The 18810-nt window shown below is 39.1% G+C and overlaps 1 protein-coding gene across 5 annotated transcripts in view; it reads right to left on the bottom strand.

The window, feature by feature from the left end:
- Positions 1-18810, bottom strand: part of TDRD3 (tudor domain containing 3) — a 345653-nt gene that overhangs the window by 177606 nt on the left and 149237 nt on the right. For all 5 annotated transcript variants that reach the window (XM_074988725.1, XM_074988707.1, XM_074988715.1 and 2 more), the window contains one exon: positions 15514-15655. In XM_074988725.1, coding sequence (XP_074844826.1) covers positions 15514-15655 — 142 coding nt within the window. The remainder of the gene's footprint in view (positions 1-15513; positions 15656-18810) is intronic.

The following is an 18810-nucleotide window of genomic DNA, read 5'->3' as shown; positions in this document are numbered from 1 at the left end:
AAGTTTTTTTTACAGCCTCCAATTCTGGCTTTTAGTGTTCTGTGTTGCTCTTCAGCTCTACTTTACTCTTAAATGTCTTCTAGAGCCCAGTAAGCATTGCAGGTGTTGGTAATACTGCTAAAGAATATTGATCTCCAGTGGTCTGGCAAATTCTCTTAATCGGCATAAGTCAGGTCCTGAGAGTGCCGAAACAGAGAGGGTTCAACCTGTAATGTAACTCAAATTGCATAGCTTAGATCAACAGATCTCTGCAGCATCAACATAAGCATTTAAAAATTTCACAGTCAAAGTAAAACATTTGTCTTCAGAACAATTCAGCCACTTCTGGGGTGAATTGCAACAGTGGTTTTAATCATATTATATTGAAGAACAGGAATTAGCCATTTGGCTAGGGTTAATCTCCCCCGATTCATATGGACATGATTCAGACAAACATTCGCATTCCTGAGAGCACAGAAGAACATGCCAAATGTTAAGCACTGATTTCAGTGCTTTAATAAATCAAGGCCACAAGGAGTGACACTGTAAACAACTGATCCAAGATATACCCCTGAAGTAAATATGTTTATGAGATTAGGGTGGAAAAAAGAGAGTACTCATTTATAAGAATAAAAATAGTTCATATGGTTACATTTGCTAAGATAAAATTACAAGGACTATTAACACTATAATTACATTTGATTAAGATAATCTTTTGGGAACACAAAGAAATACCACTCCAAAAGGTAAATGACTTCATAGTTAGGTCAAATATACGGCTTTGACTCATTCCTCTGAGGCATCCAATATTGGCTATTATAAGAAGTAGAATATTTGAAAAAAATAGATCCATTCCATTATGGAACTTACTTTGGAAATTGAATACCTTCTACCTGCATATATGGAATACTAAATTAACAGTACACACAATTATTTTACAAACAAGGCTGCATACCCATTACTGGAGCTTCTTCAACATATGTGGTCCCTAGCTGTAATCCAATGATGGGGTCTGTGCATACAACAGGAGCAGGAGTTTTTGAAAATAGTACAAGTTGGAGGTAAACATATGGCTTGACTGAAGTGAAACTGGGAAATTACCTAGGTTAGGAACTTGGGGTGAAGGCATAAAGAAACTTTGTCTTTATGTAAAGTGGCGAAGAGTGGGTTAGCCATCATGGCTCCCAGAATGCAAACCCTCATAGACAATGTAATGGTGATGAGAAAAGCAATTTACATAAAACAAGGATAATAAGCAAGCAAGAGACCTTAGGTTTGGAATTGAAAAGTTAAAGACACTGAAGATCCAATAGCAGTCTCTGTCCTATTTTTTGAGAGGGAGGACTAGGAAGTAACTGAAGTAGAACTTGGCTCTCTGAAAAGGCCTCAGGATTACTTCTGCAGTTCCTCTCTGCAGAAGGGAGTCAACCTCTAGCTGGAGGGGGTCATTGTCTGGGTGTTGCATGCACATGTACCAAGTAGGAGGGCACGATGGGGGCATCACTGTCATCTCTATGATGTAGCTATCTTAGATAATACCTAAGGGTCACTTGTCCACTCTTACAACTTTCCATTATGGTAAAAAATGTTTGAGGTGGCCCCAAAGGAGGTTTGCAGGATGAGCACTGGTGAACAGTCAGTACTAAGGATACCTTTGCATATTTTTGATATTTTGTACTCTTCAAAGCGGTGCACAAGGATGATACAAGAGAAGATGCACTGACTCGGAACATGCGGTATTGAAAAGGAACTGGTGATGCCAATAGTCCATCATGTTCTTTAACGCCTTGGGCAAAACCACAAGTTGGCACAGGGCACACACTGGCACTACTAAACAGTATTACTTTAATAAGCTCTGAATCTGGGCACGTGGCACTTGTGCACAACCCCTCAGCGGAGTGCACAGGGACATTACTAGAAGAACAGCCTGTATCTGTATTTGTTATCAGAGGAGCTTCTACTACTCCTTATCTTTCAAAAAAATTGTAAAATATGTTTCATTGGAGCTCCTGCTTCCTATCATACAATGGAAGGAGATGCTTATATATGCTCAGCAATTTGCATGCCTCTTACCCATTATACAGTCTCCCTCTCAATTTATGAATTTCTCTGTGTGCCTATAGTTATTTATTTACACACACATCTATCAAATGATGTTAATCCACACTGAAAGCAAAACGTAAGAGCATCCATATGAACCACACTCCATTTCTGATTATTATTGAAGCCAGGAATTCACAAGTCACAGGAGTGCACCAGGAAGACAGCTGACTAGCTCAAAAACACTGTGGAAAAAATGACTTCTCCCCTGGACACTAGAATGCTGACCGCATTCTGAATATAGCATAAGGGTAGAATTTTGGACCATAACTATAAGGCCTTTTAATGTACCTTTATATCGAGCACCTACTTTTAGAACACTGACAAGCAAAAAGAGCTATGTTACTTGCAATACCAAATCACTCAGTATATGCAATTGCCAATCACTGCCTTCTTCAGGAGCCTCACTTGGAGTAGAAAACACAATTACTGGCTTATTACTTGATCCAAATAAAAGATGCCTAGCATGCCTCAAGACTAATTTATCAAATAGTGTTTCACAATAGCAAATCACTGTACACAGAGATGTAAACACTTAGGCTGTGGCCACACTTGGCCAAAACTTCTGCTGAGAGGAATAAGGGGATTTCAAAAGGAGTGGGGTCTTTTCGAAAAGGACCCGTGTAGCCGCTCCGAGCTGCGGGCTTTCGAAAGCTTTCGAAGTGCCGTGGCCGGAAGCGTCCTAATGCTAATGAGGTGCTGAATATTCAAATCAGTGCCTCATTAGTAATCTCTGACGAAGTTTTGGCCAAGTGGGGCCACAGCCTTAGACTACATCTACACTAGGCCAAAACTTCGAAATGGCCATGCAAATTTTTAAAAAGATCTCGTTTTGTATTGCACACTGTAGTACATACTATTCAGTGTTGATGTTGGGGGGGTTAAATTCTATCAACGTAAACCCCAGAGTGCAAGTCGGCTGAGCAGTAGTATCATGGGCTGTCTCTAAGGCCGTGTCTACACTAGCACAAAACTTTGAAATGGCTGCTGTTAGGAACAAGGGGATTTTGAAGTAGCCGGGGTCCTTTTGAAAAGGAGCCCCGTCTGGATGAGCCACGCAGCGGCAAGCCGCGTCAATTTCGAAGTGCCGTGGCTGCCGGAATTCTAATGAGGCACTGAATATGTATTTCAGCCCTTTATTAGTAAACTAGTGTAGCCATAGCCTTAGAGACAGCCGATGATACTACTGCTCAGCCGATTTGCACTCTGGGGTTTTACGTTGATAGAATTTAACCCCCCAACATCAACACTGAATAGCATGTATTATAGTGTGCAATACAAAACAAGAACTTTTTAAAAATACTTGTAGTATCATTCAAACATCTTTGAATCTGGAAGTTCATCTTTTCATGTAAGAAATTAGACTAAAATTTATATCTCCTCACTAAATAGAGCTTTACATTAAAATTTATATTCCTACCAACAGGGGAAAAAAGGGAGGAGGATCATCAGAGGTTGGATGTCTACATGCACATATACAACCACCTACAGTCTAACTCTAAACAGCTAGAATAGGTAACTTATTATTACAGAAGCAGAAGATAATCTGACTAAACATTGACAGGCAATAAACCTTATAAAATCCACTAAACTATAAAGGACAGAATGCAACAGAATGTTCCTTACTGTTCATCTGTGGGCTAGGAAGAAATATATTACGTTATCTATTTGAAACTTACACTTCTTAGAACCAACTTCAAAATTCTGCCCGTTGTTGCAGGTTACCTTATATGTCAATCAGGAGTATGCCTCTGTGTTCCACATACCATATATTTCACTCTATATGCCAGTCAATTTTTAAAGGGGAAGATTAACCTTACCATAACATGTACTTCATCCCTGTGAAATCATAACAATTTTTCTTGAACATAAGATGAGAAGTTTTAATAGGACAGGAAGCTAAATGTTTAATTTGTAACACTGTCTACTATATGCTATTACATGTCTAATTATTTCTGTTTTCTGACAGTCTGCCCTGAGGTGACCATTTTCAGTTGTGAGCCACTCCAGACAACATGACAACCCGTACCACATATCACAGAAAGAAAAAATGTAGAAGAAAATTTTATTAAAAATTATAAAAAGAATGCAACCATCAAAACACATGCTGAATTTACCGTCTTCAGGTGCCTTCCATCATCTCTGTTTTGTTTAATTAGTAATATCTTCCTTCAAAACAGAGATCTATTGTCCCATTATGTGTTTGTGAACTGTTCAATACATCACTACAGAACAGGACAAGTTTTTTTTCTCCCCCTGCAGTCTCCCCAAACACACTTAAAAAAAAAAAAAAAACAACGTATGGAGTCTTTAGCCTTCTTTTAGTCTTCTGTATTTTCCTAATACCTTAATAAATACAGTAATGCCTCTTTCTTATATGCAGGACGAAGTGGGTGCTAGCCCCAAAAGCTAATTACCTAATAAATAAAATTGTTAGTCTTGAAGGTGATACAGGACCGATTTTTTTGTGGGGGGGGGGGGGGGCGGAATCTACAGAGTAACGTAGTTACAGACTATTGTAAATTCATTTAGCTTAGACTTTTTCATAAAGGAAATACTGACAACTATATATTGCAGTACTTTTTAATCGACAGATCTCAAAGTGCTTTGTAATCTTTCAAATATATATTGCCACTATCTCTATGAGGTGAAGCACTATTATCCCCATTTTACAGAAAGGGAATTGAAGCACTGAGAGGCTAAGTGACTTGCCCAAGGCCCACACAAAGTTCATTACAAAGCTTAGAATTGAACCCAGGTCTCACTACTGAAATTTGTCTTAACTACTGGACCTTCCTCCTGCCTACAAGGAGTAAACGAACCTCTCCCTTTTGCTCACCTCTACCCAGCCACCCTCCCAGGAGGCATATGAGCTGTAGATACCAGAAGTTCTAAAACTCACTGAAACACACTGGATTAGCTCCTGCTGCTGGAGCTGTATTTAATTTGTAGGAAAAAAATCCAAATTTCAGAGTGGATTATTGTACAATATACTCTTCAGGTAGAAAGGATTATTTGTAGAATTTTCATAGATACCAAAACCCAGTGAGACCATCATCAGAATATTATTATTTCAATACACAGTAACTGAAGCCCTACCTGCCTGGCTGCTTATACCTCTGGCCATGATGACAAGCAGTATAGCTTGATTATAGAACATCACAAAGCTGGAAAGACCCAGATGACATTGTTGGATGGCTGAAGCCATTTTCCTTTTGAAAGTTAGTAAAATAGCATCTATAGGCCCTAATCAGAAAGAGAAGACCAATATGCAGGGCACCATATACACATATACCCAAAAAGGTCCCTAATCCACAACTCTTACAATCTGTATATTAATATTTTCTTACCTATATAAGGATTTCACTTTTTGAACTCAGTGTCTATGACTAAAAATAAAACCACATTGTGGGTTGCTTGTACAACAAAACATATAGAAATTTACTTTCTGGCCACAAAAATTACCTATAAAACACTTAATGCATTGTGTTTGGGTTGCTGAATGTATATTTCGTACCTTGCATAGTACTTTACACTGATGATACAGTATAGAATAATACTGTGCATTATACATTATTTAGCCACGTGCCCACTCCATCAGTTGTGAATGAAAATTATTTTCAAAGGTATGAATTAAAAAAAAAAAACTACCACAAATAAACAAGATACACCATCTGAATGGTAACTTGCTGTTATCAGATTCTTCTCAACCCAAGAAACTCTTCCAGCTTGTGATTGACAGGGATCTTAGAAATGTTAAAGTAGCAGATTTAAGGAAAAAAACTGCATGCAGTCTTTAAGAAAAAATTACTTCTCATATTCCATTTGTAAAGTAAAGGGAAGAATTTGCAGGTAAAAATAAAGAGTTTTAATATTGCTGATTCCCACTCAAATTAACAGAGATAGGACAAGTATCAGAGGGGTAGCCAAGTTAGTCTATATCTTCAAAAACAAGAAGAAGTCCTGTGGCACCTTTTAGACCAACAGATATTTTGGAGCATAGATTCTGGCCCTCCTCTTGACTAGGACTCCCCTCTTTTCATGAACCTATAAATTTAGACCCTCTTCTGGAACCCCCCCACTCATGCATCTGATGAAGCGGGTCTTTTGCCCCTGAAAGCTTATGCTCCAAAATATCTGCTAGAGATAGGACAAGAAGCAAAACTTGCTTTCTTTTCATGTGTAAAATAAATGTTCTCTTAGACATGTTCCCTTTTTAAATTCCCACTAATATTATTGCCAAGAAAATAACTCCGACATTAATTTTGTTTTCAGGAAATGACCATCATAAAGAAACCTTGCCATATTAAAATCTAGTTATAATAGAAAAGACAGTAAAAAGTTTCCTTTTGTTCCCTTTACTTTACTGAATAAACTAAGCTTCTGCTCCTTTTCACCTCTATAAACACTGCTGTATGAATGCAAGTAGTGGACAGCGAGAAGACAGTTTTTTGAGATGTGCTGCTGATGTCCATTCCAAAATGGATGTACGATGACACGTGCCTAGCTGCTGGAACCTTTTTGCCCGAGCCAGTAGCCATCGAGTTGGAGTGCTGGCATTATGGCAAACTATATATGCAACCCCCACCCCCCACCCCCAATTCTTGACGGCTACTCTGATAGTGGGGAACGTGGGAGGGTTTTGGAACAGGTAACTGTCTTTTCTTCTTTGAGTGATAGCTCACGTGCATTTTAAACTGGGTGATTACAAGCCGAACACCTAGGTGTTGGGGTCTGAGCCCCAGAAGGACAGCCCTGCCCACTGCTATGTCCTCCCTTACGTGCTGCGTCAATGAGTAATGGGCCATAAATGTATGAATTGAGTACCAGGTAACCGCCCTGAAGATGTCTTGTATAGGAACCTAGGCTAGACAAGCCACGTAAAGTGCATGCACCCTGGTACAGTGAGCCCTGATCAGGAGAGGGGAAACCCCCACCAGCTTATAACAGTCCTTAATGGAGGACACTATCCAGGAGGAGATCTGCTGAGAGGAGACTAGAAGGCTGTTCATTCTGCCAGCCACCGACACAAACAATTGCTGTGTCTTTCTAAAGGGTTTGGTCCTGTCAATGTAGAAGGCCAAAGCCCTTCAAACATCTAAGATATGTAAGCTCTGTTCCCTAGGACAGGCATGAGGTTTTAGGTAAAAGACTGCCAGGGTCTGAACACTGAGGATACCTTGGGACTGGGGTGAAAGGCTTGAAATAGCTGCCAAATGCACCTTAATGGAGGATAAAGACAACCCTTCCTGGCTTAAATACCACAAACAGTCGAGAATCAAAGATATCAAGGCCTGCGAAGGGAAGAGCCCCTTCTGAAAAATCCTAACAGAAAACCTCTTCCACTCGGCCACACAGGCTGGCCTTGTGGAAGGTCTCCTACTATTTAACAACACTTCCCTCGCAGGGTCTAAGCATGAGAACTCTCAACCACTGAGCTTCCATGCTGTGAAGTGTAGGGACAGAAGGTTGGGGTGCTGCAGTCATCTGTACTCACAGCCATGCAATGCCCTGTCAAACTGTCCTGGAAGACCTTGCATGCCAGGCAGATGGCCCTGAGCTCCCTTACATTTATATGGAGCCTGAAGTCTTGGTTTGGCACGTCCCCAGATGAATCCCCCAGCCCAGATCCGAAGCATCTCTCACCAGAGAGAGCGAGGGTTCGGGAGGCTTTAAGGGCCCTCCTGTACAGACTGTCTGAGCGTCCAGCCACCAACTGAGCATGCACAGGACCTGAGGGGGAATCGTTACTAAAGTGTCTATGTTGTCCCTGACAGGTTGGTAAACTGAGGCCAGCCCCAGCTGAACTGAACACATTCAGAACCTGTATGATGTATGACCTGTAGATGCTGTTGCACCTGAGCCTGAGAGTTCCCTTTGACCAGCCAATCGTCCAGGTGGGGAACAATTGGACCCCGTGCCTTTGCAGGAAGGCTGCTACCACTGCCATGCATTTGGTGAAGACCGTCGGGGCAGCAGACAGACCAAATGGGAGAAGTAACAGAGAGAAAGCTGTGCTAATCTGTTCCAGTGTAGCACCCATGTCTACTGTGGAAGTATAACATTATCTAAGTATAACGTTGTATAAGGGGACATGCTGGATACATCGTATATGAGAGGGCATGCCAAAACATGTTACAAAGTATCTGAGGGAGCACACGTAGGGACAGTTAGCTTTTGAATGGAGAAGCAATTAAGATGGAGCCAGCACGTCTAAGAAGCAGGCATCAGAATGGAAGGTGTGAAGGGCAATTAGTTAAGTTAACTGGAAGCTGTTAAAGGAGATTGTTAAGGGTGGCAGGTAATTGAAGATACGTGACTGGTCTCAGGGATCTCGAAGGGTGGTGACTAAAATCTTTTTCTTCTTTTGCCTGTAACTTCTCTGTAACTTGTTCTCCAAAAAACTGCATAAATTAAGAGACACAAGCCCCACTCGGGGGGCTCACTTCTAAATGTATTAGCAGAGCGGCTTTGCTAATAAAACAGAGTGGTCTGATAAATTGTGAGTCTGAGTCAAACTTTGACACTACTTAAACATACTTAACATGACAAGGGAAACGTACAGGCTGTCTTCTGACCCAACAGACTCATACAGCACCTGGCTGTTGTGGTGGGCAACCTCATAATATCATGTATGAGACCCACCATAGTTTGAACCCTGCTGTCTGGCAGGAAGGCCCTGACTCTGCTCAAGTCCAGAGGGCTCCCACAAACTCCATTCTTTGTGTTGGGACTTCGTCTCTTTGACCAAGAGACCAAGACCTTTGAACGTTTTACGTATGACCTGTAGATGCTGTTGCACCTGAGCCTGAGAGTTCCCTTTGACCAGCCAATCGTCCACATGGGAAACAACTGGACCCCGTGCCTTTGCAGGAAGGCTGCTACCACTGCCACGCATTTGGTGAAGACCCTTGGGGCAGCAGACAGACCAAATGGGAGAAGTAACAGAGAGAAAGCCATGCTAGTCTGTTTCAGTGTAGCACCCGTCTCTACTTAAACATACTTAACATGGCAAGGGAAAGTAGGGAATGAAGTGTGCGAAGGTGGCATCATATACCCACATCTACTTGCGAGGCCAGAATGCAACAAGACTCAGGGAATTGTAGGACCGGTTCCCACAATACACTGCAGCAGCACTCAACTTAAGTTACTTGTATGTGACAGCAATAAGTCAATTTTCTGGGGAGCATGTGGGAAGGTGAAGATGCTCAAAACTGAATGGATAAAACTCAGTGCTAAATCAATTTTAATAAAATCAATTTTATCTTGTAGTTTAGATAAAGCCCTACTCAGCTGTCCTATAGAACAAAGCCCACAGAACTTTTCAAAAATGATTCCAATAGCATATCGTTTTAAACTGCCCCTGCCCCCAATCTAAACAAGATTTTAAAATGGCAGTTGATGGCTATTGAACTAACTCTTGGTAAACTGTGCCAATGGTTAATCCCTCTTCCTGTTAAAATTTTATACTTTGTTTCAAGTCAATTTATCTATCGTCAACTTTCAGCCACTGAATGGTGTTATACACCTCTCTGCTTTCCTGAAGAGCCCATTATTAAATGTTTGTTCTCCATATAGGTGTTCTCTGTTAACCTAAGTAGACTGAGCTCCTTGAGTCTTACATTGTAAGACATTTTTTCTAATACTTGAATTGTTCTCTAAGCTCTTCTCTGAGCCCTCTCTAGTTTATCAACATCCTTCTTAAACTGAGAGTACCAGAACAGAAGGATACAGAATTCCAGCAGTGGTCACACCAGTGCCAAATGACCTTTCTACTGCTACTCCAAAGTCTTCTCTTCATGCATCCCAGAAATGCATTACCCCCTTTTGTACACACTATCACACTGGCATGTCCGGTTAACATGATTATCCAACATGATCTCCAAATCTTTTTCAGAGCCACTGCCTTCAGTTAAAGTATCTCCCATTCTGTAAGTATGGCCAACATTATTGTATTCATTTACTATAAGTTATAATAAATGTTTATGCACACTTTACCATAAAATCCAGATTACTCTGAAACACTGACCTGCCCTTTTCATTATTTACCTCTCCCCAAATTCTTGTGTCATCTGTAAAGTTTTTCAGTGCTGATTTTGTCTTCTCCAGATCACTGATAAAGTTATCAAAAAATGTAGAATTAAGAATGGCTCCTGGGTGGAACCCACTGAAAACAAATGTTTACTAACCTTCCATAACTGTTGTGGTGCTGCACAGGTCCAGTCCATTCCTTGTGTGCATGGCTGACAGAAATGTTTAACTCGGTGATCCTTTTCAGGGACAGCTCAAACACCCTCTGGCACCACATACCACTGCTTGTCGCTATAAAAGGACCAGCTGCCCCATCACTCCATCAGTTATTTGTTGCTGGACAAAACTAACAAAGAGGGGTAGGAGTGTGGGTTCCAGAATGGACAAGTGCATCACATCTTGAAGAACAGCAGTAACAGAAGATTAATAACTATTTTTTCTTTGAGTGATTGCACTTGTGTACGCCACTTGGCGACTCAAGGGGATTCAGTGCATATCTACACACTGACTAGAGCAGCAACCTTTTATTATTTTTAATAAAGTATCCCTTTTAAAAAAAATTAAAGTACTCCCAAACTTCTCTCATGTACCCCTAATGCTATGTGTACAACTGGCTGAGAAACATGGTCCTAAAGTAATCTGAGATCTTGAAACAAATGCTATTCCATTCCAGATTACCGTACCCTTTTCAGTAGTTGGATTTGTTCTCCATATGACCATATTACACCTTACTTACAAAAACATGCAAATATATCATTGAAGGCTATTACTGAAAACTTGCTGACTTTCTACCATTTTATTAACAACAAATGAACTGGAATAGAAATATTGTACTTTCATTTCAACGTAAGGCATATGAAACAGTAGAGATAAGTCATTGTCTCAATTAACTTAGTGTGCAACTACATGTTCTTTCCTATGTGAAGTACTTTGCATTTATCCTTATTGAATTTCATCCCATTTATTTCAGGACATTTCTACAGTTCATTCAGATTATTTGCCCTTGCTTCCCCTCACAGCCGGATATTGCCCACAGACTTTGTAAGTGTTCTCTCAATGCCATTCCCAAATCACCAATGAAGATACTAAACAGAATCAGACCCAGAACTAATTCCCTGCAGGGTCTCATCTGTGGAGAGGAACAAGTCTGGCTGTGAAGCCAGGACACGTGGCAGGAAATTCTCAATTCAGAGAAAGACAAATGCTCCTCTTTTGTTCAAGGGAATGCTTTTCTTGACAATGCCAGATACCAGTACCAACTTGGTGAAGAACATAGATCGGACAACACTGCAGACTTCCCCTTCAATGGTACCTACAGAAGGGAAGTCTAAGGCAACAGAAGTCATTGCATTGTGAAGTGAAGCATCAATGATACTGGCATTCCACTGTCTACTACTCAGAGCATGGGCTCCTGTAGTAAGACCAGATCTCTTTCACAGACATGCCTACAACTTGGTCAGCACTGAGATGGTCATGAAATGCCGAGGTGTTTCATACATAGAAGGTAACCCCTTCAATGCCCAGTCAATAGTACTTGCCTCAATGCCAGAGTAAATGGTGCCAGTTTCCATGCTACCAATGAAAAGGAGCAATTAGGATTTTGGATGCACTTATACTCTTATACGTGTACTCTTATATCCATTCTTAGAGGACTTTGGTGATGTGACCTTCCTCTCTAGCTTTTGGAAGGCTTAAACCTCTTCATAATAATATATACTATTTGAACCATATTTATATATTATATATGTACAAATAAAGCACCAACAGCATTAAGCCTAAATACTGTAATAGTGATATAGCCTAACAGGACTAAATCACAAACCTGCTCACTTCCGCAAAGTAGCCCAAAATACCTTACATTTGCTTAAGCAACCATGTCACATAAGCAGACAGGACATTTATCAAATGAAAAACTTTCATTTAATATCTTAGCACTAGTCAGAGAAGTACTTTCTCAGGCCTGTACCTGAAATGCTAGTATCCAGAAAAGGAAAAAGGAGGGAACAGGAGATACAGTTAGATGAGTGGGTGGGACAATAGGCTGGATTTCAGTAACGTGGAAAAAGACATGTAGCTTGTAAAAATCTTCATGACACTAAAAAGTGTTAACTACGTGAGCACACATTCTGCATAGGGTGACCAAAACAGTGCTGTAAGAGACAGCTTTCCAGAGATTGGTACGATAGAGCACATTTTTCCTGTGCAATATAATAATTGGTTTAGAGCAGTGGTGCACAACCTGTGGTCCATGGACAACATGAAACTCACAGGCTAACTTGCTGGCCAGCTGCAAAAAATTTTGCTGACATGGCTGTCTGCAGGCATGACACTCTCCACCTCCGACTGGCTGTGGCTCACTGTTCTCAGCCAATGGGGAGCTGCAGAAAGTGGCCACCAGAGGCTACGGTTCATCACTCCTCGCTAATGGGAACAATAGCTTCCATGGCTCCCACTGGCCAGAAACGGCAAATGCCTGAAAGCTGCACAGGTCATGCTTGCAGACAGTCAATGTCAGAAAAAAATGTCTTGCAGCCTGCCAGCAGATTACCCTGATGTAATAATAATCCTGACTGACATTGGCTGTATACCCTCTTGAATATATTTCACAATGAAACAAAGTGCAGTCAAGCAAATGACTACAAAATTTATCAACAGTACCATATATACTGAAAGAAGTTGTAACTAAAAGATTAACATAGCATTGACATACACAACTTATTGTGCTTTCACATTTCAAGGTAATTACAAGGTACTAGACCTACCTGACATCACAGGTGAATTTCAATCTACTTTAAAACCCTGAAATTATTTAAAATGAAATTTAAATCTGAAATGAAATGGCCAGTCACAGTACCCAAGAGACCTTTTTTCAACCTATCTTCTAATAAATACAATCAGATGAGACAGGCGATTAGATGAGATTATTTAGCTGTGGGGCACAGATCTGAGTTTTTGAGAATATTAGTGGAGCTATATATCTGAGAGCCCTTATCTTTGGAATTCTCTCTCCTTTGTAACACCAGATTTGGAGACACACAGAATATAAGATAATGCAATTTAGATTTAGCAATTAGGAGATTATTTTATGAAGGTAGCATTGCTTAAGGATACGTAGGTAGTTTATATATTATATTGACTTCAGCAATTATTTTGCAATTACAGAAGCACAAAAGTCACATTAGCACACGTTTTCTTCATCTGTATTTTTTATCAATCAAAATCAAATCCATTAAAACTCAGTTTATCCAAAAAGTTTTTTTTTAAAAAAAATACTTCCCATTATAAGACCAAAGATGTATTTTTTATGGTTGCAACCTTTGCCAAGAACTAGGGTCTTCTGAAAATAATGTTCGTGAACTGTAGTTCATAAGGTTAAGCTGCTTGCCTGCTAACATGCTTTCCTTGAGTGATTCCTACTAATTAATTACTATAACCAACAGATATAGCCACAGTATATATTCATTAAAAGTTATTCATGATTATCCACAGTATTAAAACTATAACACAAGAAACCTGCAGGTATGTACCCTGTATGAATAGCTAAAGTATATTTGCAAAGTCAGTCAGTATAGTGACATGTGTCCAAAATAAAATGCTTTCTGCTCCTCAGTTTTGGGGAACCAGCTAGGAGAACTGAACCTTACATTGAGCCAGTTCATTCAGTGCCAGAACTAATTGGTAATGCAAAACAGACATTAAGGCAAAGAAGCTTCTGGAAGGGCAAAAGGTAATGGTTTCAAGGATGAGATTATCTTCATTAATATGTAGTGATAAACTTCAGAATCTACTAATCTAAGAGTAAGTATTTGAAAATTCCTCAGGATGAGGAAATAAAATATGGGCCTGGTAGGCTGGACTAGAAGCAAAGTCCCTATAAAATATCAAGGCTTTTCAGCTAGTTTGGGTTTATTTTATTGTCACCTAATGCAGTTCAGTTGTTATTATTGCTGTGTGCTGCCAATACACACATGCTGTGAGTTTCTCCTCTACCAACAATTAGCTTAGCTTTATAGTACAAGTTAGGCACTCAGCACTCCACTTGCTGAGACTTCCAACTTCAACAGATAAGCCAGGGCAGAGGCTGATGCTACATCTTACAATATCAGGTCTTCAAAAAGGGATGTGAGTATGCTAGACTAAGTAATTCATTATCTTAATCATGTTACAAGAAGGAGTTCTAAAATTGTATTATGTTCTAATAACCTTATGCTTTTTGATGTCTGTTAGCCTTTCATGTATTTTAATGAAGACTTTAATGAACTGGTATTTTTCTCAATTTAAGTGTGCTTGCTGTGTACCCCAAAATTATCTTTCGGAGAGAGAGCTCTTTGACTTTTCCCCCCATTATAACCTAAATTGGGACAAGAATCTAAATATCTTCTAGTCAGATGAAGCCAGTGGTGAGCCATAATGTCTAGCACATAAATTCATATCTACAGGATAAAATGCAATTGGATTGGCTGACTTATGCAACGGGTCTACTTTCTGAACCAGTTTAGTGAACTAAGATCACTCAATGGTCCCTACATCCATCCAACAAAGGGCTTCGATCTGAATCAGCCCCTGAATAGAACAGAAGTCAGTTGACAGACTCCAATTTCCTGCTCTAGAAATAATCACCAATGCTTTGAATTAACATTTATACAGGGGAAGGAAACACCCAGCCTGCAACATTTCTTCACTGATATGCTCTCCTAATTTGGCCACATTACAGTGGGTTGAATGAAATCTGAAGTCTTTATGGTTTCTTTAAAAGCTATCAATGCCTCCAGTTTACATCAAGTACTACAGCTCTATGCTATTATTGTTGAAGCATAAGCTAAAATTTTGTTTAAACATAGATATAGCTTGTAGGATTCTAACAACTTCCCTGGCCATTGTAAAAAAGATTTTAATTTTCTCCCACTAGCTCATAAAGGTGTGTTACAGACTGCAACAGCAAACTTTTATTGTAAAATCTACTGCAAGCGAAAACCCTACATGCACTGGTCAGAGAACCCACAAGAATCCTAATGACCATCATCACACTTCAATACATTGGAACAGGCCACATACCTGTTTCAAGTGACGAGAACAATTCACTTAAAAATATTTTGCCGGCCAATATAACTTTTAACCCACATTTTAAGCTTAAAATTCTGCAGAGCAAAAAAAAGAATCATTTGTTGCTAAAAGGTTTGCTTTGATTTTTGCACATGCAGCACGTGAACTGCAACATAAAATATTGTTTAATTAAAGTGATTTGGCTTTACCCGTAACAATAACTTGGGCATCAAAGTTATAGATATTTGCATTTAGAATAGTATGACTTATAAAAACTAACATTTGATTAATAAAATTTAACTTGAAGTTGTATATGAATAACTTCACGTAAGACAATCATTCACAGTGATGGTACCTCACCCTTTGTAACTCCCACTTTTCTATAAGATGCTCCACTTCACCGCCGAGAACTACAGTGTTACTGTCATCCAAAAGCAAAAATCCATTTTTCACTTCAACAATTCCTGACAGCTTAATTTTTGTTCCAGGTGGAGTGTTCAAGCTAAAATCAGAAACAAACAAAAGAAATCTCAAATACATATAAAAATTCCACAAGACAAAACGCCACCAAAGGTGTTTGAGAGCAGTGCATTCACACACAGTAAAGCATATTTATAGAAAACTAAAGCAATAAATGTTTTCTTATATAAGGATAGACTAATAGTTACTTTTAAAAATAAAATAAGTGTATTTATGGATGAAAGTAAATATTTTGTAACTATAAAACATCTGTAACATTCTTTGAGAGCGTTATCCTAATTATTTGCTTTTTATAGTAATTTTTGGTTTAATTGAAATATTAAATCAAATGATTAGCAGCTACAAAAAGCAGAATGTAAACAATAAAATTCAATCAATAAAACACACTATTAGGATTGTATGTTTTAAATTAAATGTGATGCTTAGGAAAGATTTACACCCCGGAGGAATGTTCTCCTTATCTACACAACAATTAGAACGCAAGGAGAGACGATACAAACTTTCTCCTGCCCCTCTTACAGTAATTTCCCTGAACTCTCTTCTGCAGATAACTCTTTGAATGAGCTATCTCCACGTCTGTTCAGGAGACTGACTAATTTCTCTGCTTGAGTGCCAAGAAAGGTACTAAAAAATACCAATTTTGATGACAGTTTTTATTATGTAGAACCAGTCCATTAGTAATTTTTGGATTGAAACATTTACTTGTTTCACATAAGCCACTCATCAGCTGTCAAACGATGACGACTTCTCAGCTATTACCAACCAAGCCAAATTCAAGCCAGTTACATACATTAAACTCTGTGTCCGCAAGCCACAAATAATCATTTCTCCAGTCCATCCTCAGGATATTTTGTTAACAGTTTCTTTATTTCACACTCATTGCCCTACAGCTTTATACATATAATCCTTATTAACACTCATGCAAACCACATTCTATGGCAGGGGTTCTTAACCTGTGGGGTGTGCCTCCCCAGACGGAATACAGGGGAGGTGTGAGGTGCCTCCCAGAATATTTATTGCAATTGCTTTCTCACTGTATAAAATTCTGAAGTTTAGAATTCTTTATAAGTAATATTATAAATTACAATTATTAACATAAAGGGGAACTTGGGCTGAAATCGGATATAATACAGAGCATTGACCATATCTACTAGACTGAAACCAGAAAAAGTACCTAGCTGCACATATTTCATATATGATTATTGTATCTGCCACATGCAAGTGTAAATGACAACAAATGTCAGACCTTTCCCCACCTTTTTTTTTAAATCAGCACCTCAACTACAGATTCGCATTCTGCAATTCCTAGGAGGTAAAGTTTATGAATTTATACAGCATTCCTTAAGGTTACATGTATTACTCATAACAGCATTCCTATTCCAAACAGTTATGTGTAGCAAATCTATCTATCCTAAATCTAGCCTCTGCTTTATCAGCAACGCTACCATGTTTCTCATCAAAAGTATTCCCGTCCCCTTAAGGCACCTTTTCAGCATGTCTCCTCAGGATAACCAGTACTACTCACACTCAGAAGTACTGCAGTGAACTAAGCTACCTTTCCTTAGAAAGCCAGGAATAAAATTCAATTGGTCAGAATCATGCAATCTTGACTACTACAAGCTGTGTCCACAGGTAGTAAGGCAAAGCATGAATACTCTGGAGTTTTCTCTGTACAAAAAAGACAAGACAAAAATGGCAGAGAAAACAGCAAAGCAAAAAAGATGATAAATAATGAGCAGAGTGTCCAATATTCTACACAGAGAATTCACTAGTCTATATATTAAGGACTACATGGATCACTGAAGTTTAGACACTTCAGCTACTAATATTGCCTACTTATAGATGGGCAAGGGAAACAGTGAACTAATTTATTAACCTATGTTGAACTAATTTATTAACCTATGCTGAACCACAGAAGATAAGTGGTCTAGAAGCACATTTGAAATTTCTGGAAGCCTAAATTTCTGGAAGCCAAGGTTTATATTTTGAAGGGACCAACTTAGGATATGTTCACACAGAAAAGAAAAACCCACAAGGGGTAAATGCCAGCTAACCTGGGTAAAATGTCTCTTTCAATGATGTGTAGACTTCTGAGCTTGGGTTGAAGCCCAAGATGAGGGACCCTCCCATCCCATCTACACAAGCCATGAAATAGCCCCACAGCCCAAGCCCCACAAGCTTTAGTCAGCTGGTATGGGCCAGTCACAGGTTTTTGCTATCCAGATATACCCTCAGTAACTCATTGTCTAAGGGAAATTAACTGAAGGATACGTACGGAATGTAGTATACAAAGGGTGGCAAGGATCTTTCAGGAGAGCTTCAAAATATAGGACTTATCTGTTACTTGCATCCTTGTGTCCTAATGCAAAGTTATCATAAGGCAGGCATATAGTTGGGCACCAGTATGGAGGTGGCTGCACAATTATTCATACCTCAGACATAGGTTTCAATGTTATTTTGGATCTTTCAGTATGAAAGGTGCCATTACATACGAATATGTGTATTTATTTTATATGTACCATATATTTTAAAGAGGTTTATCTGTTTTGATTAAGTAACAGTAAGAGCTAGGATCATCAAATTCCATATACTGCTTCCTCTTATCATAACTTAAAGTTGGATTGTTTCAGAAAAGCAGGATATGCCTGGAATGGGAATGCTTCTCATAAAACCAAGTATAAAAGAGACAACCATAAAATCAAGTACAGTCCTCAAAACTAACATAACAAATATTGAAAGAGACCAAATCATATGAGCCAAAAAAAATAGGATGAACCTGGAACAGGACTGCTTTTTAACCTCTACAGAAAAGAGATACAGAACGGTGGAATAGCAATGAAGGGTCCTGTGGCACCTTATAAACTAACAGAAAAGTTTAGAGCATGAGCTTTCGTGAGTTAACTCACTTCTTCAGATGTTAACTTCTTCAGAGTTAACTCACGAAAGCTCATGCTCTAAACTTTTCTGTTAGTCTATAAGGTGCCACAGGACCGTTCGTTGCTGCTACAGATCCAGACTAACACAGCTACCCCTCTGATACTTGACAACATGAAAGGTGGAATAATGCTTTCTTTTGGCACAGGTAAATTAATGCTTAAGGTTTGAAAACTACAATAACATACTGAATAAGAGTTTATAAGGATGAAAAAAAAGATACACGAATGCTCATTTTAAAAT

Source organism: Carettochelys insculpta, chromosome 1 (genome assembly GCF_033958435.1).
Source record: "Carettochelys insculpta isolate YL-2023 chromosome 1, ASM3395843v1, whole genome shotgun sequence".
Taxonomy (NCBI): Eukaryota; Metazoa; Chordata; order Testudines; family Carettochelyidae; genus Carettochelys; species Carettochelys insculpta.
This window is presented reverse-complemented; position numbering and strand designations above follow the sequence as displayed.